The following is a 7867-nucleotide window of genomic DNA, read 5'->3' as shown; positions in this document are numbered from 1 at the left end:
CAAAAGCCTAAGCCTGTCACTTGCTTTTTTCTTCAATCATGTTTGCATCATAGTTATTCGCTGTTTCCTTCCTGGTTCTTACATTGATGAAAAAAGGCATCAGATGCATTTTAAATGGTATATGTGTGCACCTGCACGTTATTAACTTCGTGGTTATTAACTAGTATACTGCGTTAAGAAACGTATCCTGAACGCTTTCTGAACTAATAATGTACTAAAATGCAGGGCAATCGGCCGTCTACAACAATGCTATTGACCTTGTTGTGTTCATAGTTACTTCGAGAGTGAGAGTCGGCGTGGTGAAAGCAGCACAAATGAAACGCAGACAGAAGGGCAGAGAAACGCCCAACTTTCGGTGCTTTAGAATGGGAGTTTCAGTAATGCAAGCTCTTTATTCACTAATTTTGGCCACTTATGTTGCTTAAAGAACAAAAGTGCTATTATTTTACTTAATAAACACGTATAAAATTTGGCATAGTTCAAGTGAGCATTAATTGTAAAATTTCCATTCTCACAACTGCAATGCATGTCTATTTTGAAAGAAGTATCAGACATTGCATCCCTTTGTGCAAATGAATAGCCGCGGTACGCTGCGCCTTCGCTTTTGAACGCTATGGTATGCTTGTCACGTACACCTCACCAACAATACTTTAAAAGCTACGTCAGCCATACAAGATAAAATAAAATACAGGAAGCTCTAATTTGCATCTGTACCACTTACGGTCATACGAATTCTCCCAGGCAAGGCACGTGGGTCCTTCGAAAGTGCAAGCATCTACAAAAAAAAAAAAATCGCCATCATCACCTGAGGTCACCTGAGGCCACCACATCAAGAACTGCCGGACTATTCTTTACTAAAGTTTCTTCTTCTTCTTCATACATACACAGGCCAACTCGTTTTTTTCTCTGCATGTATTTTTTGTCCCACTGGCAGGTGTATATTTTTAGAGGTGTTTTTGTGTACCACGAGCTTTACTCTACTTGTGGAAAGCTCTATGTCATCGAGAAGTATGCAAGCTTGTGTAGGATGGCAGCACAATACCGCCAAAAGTGACATTATGCTGGCGTTGTAAAGTGGCATTGTGCTAACATGAATTCAAACAATGTTCTGTAGGTCCGGTATGCACGTAGTTCAGAAAGAAGGAACAACATATATATATATATATATATATATATATATATATATATATATATATATATATATATATATATATATATATATATATATATATATATATAACGCGTTTTAGAGGACGTCCGGGTAGTTTCAGAACAAAAATTAAGCCTGAATATAGAGGAAATTATACGGGACATACATTTCCTTTGTATCCAGGTCATCAGGTGGCTTATGATTACGAAGCGTCATAAAAGACATGAAGTGGAAGTTTGTCTTGCTAAAGAGGATCTATGTTGGCACTGAGAAAAGTTGGAATGATACAGAGTATGACTAAAACAACGAATAAGAGCGCGAGGCTTTTGAACTTCGTAAGTTTAACGAAACATATTCTTACGTTGATCTGGGCATGCCCCCTGCGCAAGCTCGATGTCATCGAGAAGTATGCCAGATTCTGTCGTGAAAAAGTCAGGCATCCGTACTTCAAATACCACCTGCAAGCAGAGGAGAAACGAAATGATTTTCACATCCTTCGTTTATATCAGGCCTTCACTTTAAGAAGGGTTAGTGGTCAAGGTCTTTTTTCTGTTAAGTATTATATGCTATTATAAACGGGGTAACGTTCAATATTAGATGTATGCAGGCACATTTTGATGACTTCATAGAAGTATAACTGACTTCTATGATTATTTAGCTTTGTGGAGTAAATAGCAAGAATTGTTTATACGTTCTGACTTTATACAGGTCCCCAGCGCTGTGATGAAGTTATAATTTGCAACTTACAGAAATAGTGCAAGAAAAACGTTATGAAAAAGAGAGAACAAGTTGGTGGAGTCCCATTACCACTGCCTTACACAACAATTATGTGAATAAACTTTTGTGCTCACAAATGTGCCGTTGTGCAAATGCAAGCAGCCTGCCATCTCAAAAGTAATGACTGCATTGGCCACAAACTGTAGAACTTAGGACTGAAAGGACGCATTTACAGAATTCCAGCTCAAGAACTTGTCTATTTTGTTAATGATATTGGCGAGTGTTGCAAGATACGGCCGTGGCCTTCTTCAATATCTTATTCTCTCGGGTAGCTATAGAACGCTTGCTGAGCAAGAGCCCTGCATAGCAATAGCCCTGCATAAATTTTGCTTTCCGTACAGTGTAACCGTCATAAGCGCTGCCCATCTACATGAAAGGCTGCGCGTAAACATATTCGGCATATAAAAACAACCTAGTCAGACGTCAGCGGAAGCCTGAAGCACTCGCCTGCCAAGGCCTGTCGGAGGCGACGTTTACCGAGCGGCCGTTCCACCAAATGCTCTCTTCGGTGTCCACTGAAAGGAGGGCGTTGTCGAGGCCTTCAGCGTGAACGAGCCTGCGTGCAGTCAAGAGCATTCACACCGCAGAGGTCTTTACAAGCGAAGGTTTTCCTTGCGAACCTCGCCAGGTTTCGTGACCGTGGGTGCGGCGGCCTGGCTGTTCTCTTGCCGAGTGGGCCAACCAATCACAGCAGAGTACGCGTGACGCGCGTGCCGCTGAGTTCCTTGCACCACCACCAAATGGCGCTCGCATCCGCGGCATCGTATTAGACTCTCTACAATGCTCGAATAAAGCTTTCCGTGTAACTTCGTGCAGCCATTCAATAAACACAACCTCGTGTTTCCTCCGACTCTTTATGCACTCTCACAAAACTTCGCTGTACATCGATTCCAACTCGTTGGATCTGCTGCATTTTTTTTCTTTCAGCGGTTGACAGCGCGAAATTCAGAAGGACGCAGAGTTATGAAAGACATTATGACAAACACGGAAAATATACTTTATATAGTTTTGACTATCTGAGAGGGAAGAAACGGCAGTCGTAGCCTTGCTTTATTCCCCCACCTCCCTTGCTTTGGTGCTAGTTTTCGCGTACTTAATGTTTTAGCTGAGATATCTTGCGGTGAATTTCTTGGGCCTCCTGTCAAATTTTCTGTCTTGCTAAACTGTTGCAACTTTGCCCCTTTCTGCTCATGTTTCTGCACCGTGTTATTCATTTGGCTATTCGGCGACAAGCTATCAACAGAGCAATTTGGTTTTCTGCCTCCCTAGACGATGTTCCCCTGGTAAAGTTACATTCGCATCATAATAAATTTTGTACGGGATAAAGTAGCTGCTGTTCTTTTAGCGTATGGAGTTGGGTAAGAGCTGGTGATAAAATTCGAACCACTAAAAAAATAGAATAAACATTAACGACACAGAATAATAATTTATAGAACAAAGCGAACAAACAGAAAAAGCAAGTGAGGATGGACGGGAGAACGAGGAGTTTTGAGATGCTTGTAACAACGCAATGTGAAAAAGATCGTAGGAGCCGGCGCACTTATACACTTATTAGCCCCCAAGGTTTTTCTATCACTGGTAAGACTATTTCGCGGGAATATGCACCGATCCCTTGAAGCAGTTCGGGCAGCTGACGGTAAACGGGAAAACGGAAGCAAACAGAATGTAATAGAAAGAAACAAGGAAGCCTACAAGGTAGGTGAACAGATTGTTTGCTGAGGACGCAGTTCAACAACAGCGGGGTGACAGTTCCACCTCGATGGATTATCGTGCAACTGGTTTGTTGACAACTGTCGTTTGCTTTCCTGTAAGGCGTAGAGAAACAAATTTAACTATTACAGCAGCATATGCTATAATGCGTGCTATTATTACCTTTGGGATGTCGAGAATGTCCTGCAATCACTTGCAGCGTTATCTAGCAATTAATTGGCGTTATTACTTCCACATTATAGAGAAAGTTACCTGACAATGCATGGACGGAACGCTGGCCTGTGTGAAGCGTTACGCTAGCCACTAATGACGTTTGTTAACGACACTCAGTAGAGATGATGGCCGAGAAAAAGATGGTATTTTAATTTCGCTTGAAACAGTGATTTATTGTTGGCAGCCTTGACAAAAAAAGTTATGCAGATACGACGCACTTGTTGGAATCTATGTTAAGCGAAGTGAAGCTATGTACATAATGTTTGTGAACAAGTTTATCGATGTTCGCTCTGAAATTGGTGCACATGCTCATGCTTAAGCTTATCAATGTTCGCGCTGACGTTGGTGCACATGGTAATTAAATGAGTGCAAGAGTTGTCTGAGTAACTCGATTGGTCGTGAAGATGTTTATGTAACAATAAAATTTTTCTTATATTATTATTATTATTATTATTATTATTATCATTAGTATTATTATTTCACATCTTGATATGAAGGAGAAACTGGGGCGCTATAACAAGCCTATTTCAATCTGTTTCTACTCTATCCCTGCCACTAGCCCTCCACAATTGGTTGAACATTTTTCGGGCCACCCCAACATCATCTATCTGTCACGTGGTGTCCCGAAAATCACGACAGCTCCCCATCTGATATAACATGCATACACTGATTATGCATGATTAGGCCGAACAAAAGAAAGATAACGGTTTCCGATTCTACGCCTTTTTCGCCATTAGCCCTCAGCTATTGGTCGAAGTTTTTCGGGCTGCACACACTTCGACTGTCTGTCACGCGACGTCACAAAACCGCCAAAATTCACCACCAAAGTGACATGTACGCTCTAAAGATGCAATAATATGCGGAACTTAATTTTTTTTCGTAATAACCGGAGACTACCCTGTTTAGAAAGAAATGAAAGATGGGTGCCCGCCAATCGCTCTGGCACGGGCTACTCGTAGCTGTTGAGGAGGATTAAATTGTTTGTGCATAATAAAAAAAAAACGCCAGGCATTATAACGTTGTTGAACCCTTTTCGCACGTATACGACATCAATTTGCCAACTCTTGTTCACTGAGGATTTGTTTTAGCTTCATTTTTAACCTTCCTTCCTTTTAACCTTTTCGGCCAGCCATCATAGGCTATGGGGAAGCGGACCAATGGCAGAAGCCGGCATCACCCTCCTCATCTGATTATTTACTTTCACTCCGCTAGTTCAGACCCACCGAAATCCTCTCCACTTCTGCTCGTTCCTCACCTTTTGTCAGCCAATTAGATAAGAAATACCTATCAAGGTAGTCAATGCTATTTGCCTTCAAAGCAAGCAAAATTGACCTCCTCTAAACGAGGCGAGCGTTTGATTGGGCCATTCAAACAACGTGGGTCGTCGTTCATGGCTTGCGTCGGCGGTTGACGTCAGAAGATTGGAATAAAATAAGAATGGAATAGTTATTATAAGACCCCTGCTGTTGTAATTTCACACGACACGCTGCACGTCGTGGTAATGAGATCTTGCAAAGCGATGCGACGCCGGTACCTGTTAGGAGAGGAACGCCAAACCTCGGGGAAGAGGCAAAGACAGCAGCGCTTTAATATATTTAAACCTTCATACGCCTTGTGTCACTGCGGTACAATCGTTCTTAGGGAATGGCCAAGAATGGGCACACACACAGTCGCACACACCTATTGCCGAAGTTGTGATCTAAGACTTCATATTCTTTGTGTCACAGTGGCATATCCATGTTAGGGGATTGACTAAGAATGGGCACCCAGTGGCACATATCCACTTGCACGTACTCAATGGCCCAGGTTGCCTACTCGGCAAGACAGCAGCCGCCACATACCCAGTAGCACGAATTGTCTGTGTATATTGATAAATATATCAGGCGAGGAACCGACGACCAACGCCAAACCCAGTGGAAGAGCCAAACAAAGATTTCTTTAAAAAAACTATTTGCGCTGGTACCTACACGTGGTTGTAGCTCACCTGTAGACGTTGAGCTCGCTCTGTTCTCCATGGGCACGCCACCAGAAGGTTAGACAGGCATCCGGCGTTGCATTGCGAACAGGAAGATGGATCCTTGCGATGGAGTTACGGCTCTGCCTGACGGACGTTGTATTCAAGTATAGAAAGTGGCCTTTGGAAGCAAAACGTGTGAATGCCTGGGTCAGTGTTCTTGCCCGTGCTCAACATTAGCCAGTCAAATAGTTGACCACACATATTTGAACAGTAGCTCCCTAAAAAATAACGGATACGAGAACGTATTACAGACACCAACGGTGCCAACGATGCGCGTCTTGCATTCTCATGTCTGCTGTCTTCCTTTTTTGTTTATTGTAAAGTGCTCAATAACCATCCTTCCAATAGTATTTCAAACTTTTACATATGAATTAGAAATCCATTAAAGCACAACATTGTGCGCCTGCAGTATATTCAAATCGTTCTTCTGTGCACTACAAACACCACAAAACTGTTGTTTCCATCTGCTTTGTGATTCTAAATTTGCCAATCACACTCTGATTGATCTAAAGCTTCAGACGTGCATTTTTCAACGAAATATTTATTGAGACAGAAAAGTAAAAATGAAGCAGATAAAGACTCCGCTGGGATGGTGGATAACGAGCTTTTTAACTGTGGCGCGGTGAGCATATAACATTCGCCAAATGCGCGTCAGCATATTTTATGTCTAACATGGCTACTAACCACTGATTGCTTTAGCGATGCACTAAATATATAAAAACGTGAGAACAACAAGAAACCAACTCATTACCTGAAGTACAACGATTGCTGGTTCTACTCTGTAGAATGGGTAAAATGCCGCGATTAGCCAGGAGGTTCTCGTCCCTTTCTGCGATGTAGTTACTGCGGGAGTCGACACAATATTCCTTCTCTGAGTGCTAAAGAAATAGCACTAACTGTTAAATGTGCGCAAAATTTGCATGTTAGTACAACTATTTATGTATAACCTGATATCTGTGTCTATTTATCGGTGCAACCTGACCACTGCGCTAGATTTTTCATGCGCTAGATTTTTTCCCCCGTTGTTGTTGCTCTTGCTACGCCGCAGTGTAAATTGCGTAGCACTCGTGTGCTCAAGCGACAAACTTTGTACGAAAATTCTGTTGTGCTCATGACAATATTTTTTGTCTATTTATTATTCTCAGTATCTATTCCATGTGACAAATAGGAGCTGGTACCTTGAGCTCAGGTTAACTAAAAAAAATAGTAATGAGCAGCGCACTTCCGAGTTTTGATGTCTTACCTGCTTCCCGTTTCTAAGAATATAAGCCTATAGTACTGCTCCACCAGCAGCTCTTCTTACCAAATGTGCTTCGCAAGGTATGATCGGCGACACCGAGCTGAGATCCCTGCTGCACAGTCCACTCCCGAACGTTTCTGATGTCCCGAGTGTGGCCGCATTCGACGCTGCCTTCGAAAGCACAAAGAGCTGGGAAGGGAAGAGTTTCTTTTTAGGTTGTTGTTCACCACGCGAACGTAATTTTTATTTTTTTATTTTATTTTTAATACTGCCAGTCTCTTTATCGAGACCATAGCAGGTGGGCATATTGTTACAATGTAAGCGTTGACACAACATTATTCATAGAACATGTAAATACAAAGTAAAATAAACTAGATGCGCTACATGTAGCTACACAGTACAGTCTGGAAAAATACAAAATGCAAAACAAAAAGAAAGACATCGTGTCATGCATATAATTAGTGAAGTCAGCTATAACAATAAAGCAGATGTTATAAATACAATAAATTGTCATTCAATACAATCTCGTGAAATATAAATGCAACACAACCTTTTACAATTTAACAGTGCATAACTTAATACAATCTAACATAATATAAGAGATAGATCTAAACAATGTAAAAAACAAATTTGCATAAGACTAAAATATTTCTAGCAGTTATTCCTTATTCTTTTCTATCATGTAACTAAAAATTGAAGGCGAGTCTATACAGCTATTGCTGAGTCGAGGTGGTTCCACTCCCTAACAGAAGTAGAGAAA

At 41.5% G+C, this 7867-nt stretch overlaps 1 protein-coding gene and 1 long non-coding RNA gene across 2 annotated transcripts in view; both read right to left on the bottom strand.

Moving 5' to 3' along the window:
- LOC142572984 (uncharacterized) overlaps positions 1-1597 on the bottom strand; it is a 20044-nt gene extending 18447 nt beyond the window's left edge. Inside the window, exon 1 of the mRNA XM_075682471.1 lies at positions 1512-1597. Within this exon, the coding sequence (XP_075538586.1) occupies positions 1512-1590 (79 nt within the window). The 5' untranslated portion in view covers positions 1591-1597. The remainder of the gene's footprint in view (positions 1-1511) is intronic.
- A 782-nt stretch (positions 1598-2379) lies between these two features.
- Positions 2380-7293, bottom strand: LOC142572981 (uncharacterized). Its single transcript, XR_012826188.1, has 3 exons — positions 7171-7293; positions 5835-5985; positions 2380-2483 (listed from the first exon to the last, which is right to left on the bottom strand). It is a non-coding gene; the product is annotated as an uncharacterized LOC142572981 (long non-coding RNA).
- Positions 7294-7867: the final 574 nt, after the last annotated feature.

Source organism: Dermacentor variabilis, chromosome 1 (assembly GCF_050947875.1).
Source record: "Dermacentor variabilis isolate Ectoservices chromosome 1, ASM5094787v1, whole genome shotgun sequence".
NCBI classification, from domain to species: Eukaryota; Metazoa; Arthropoda; class Arachnida; order Ixodida; family Ixodidae; genus Dermacentor; species Dermacentor variabilis.
The sequence above is the reverse complement of the archived record's forward strand: the minus strand, read 5'-3'. Positions and strand labels throughout refer to the sequence as shown.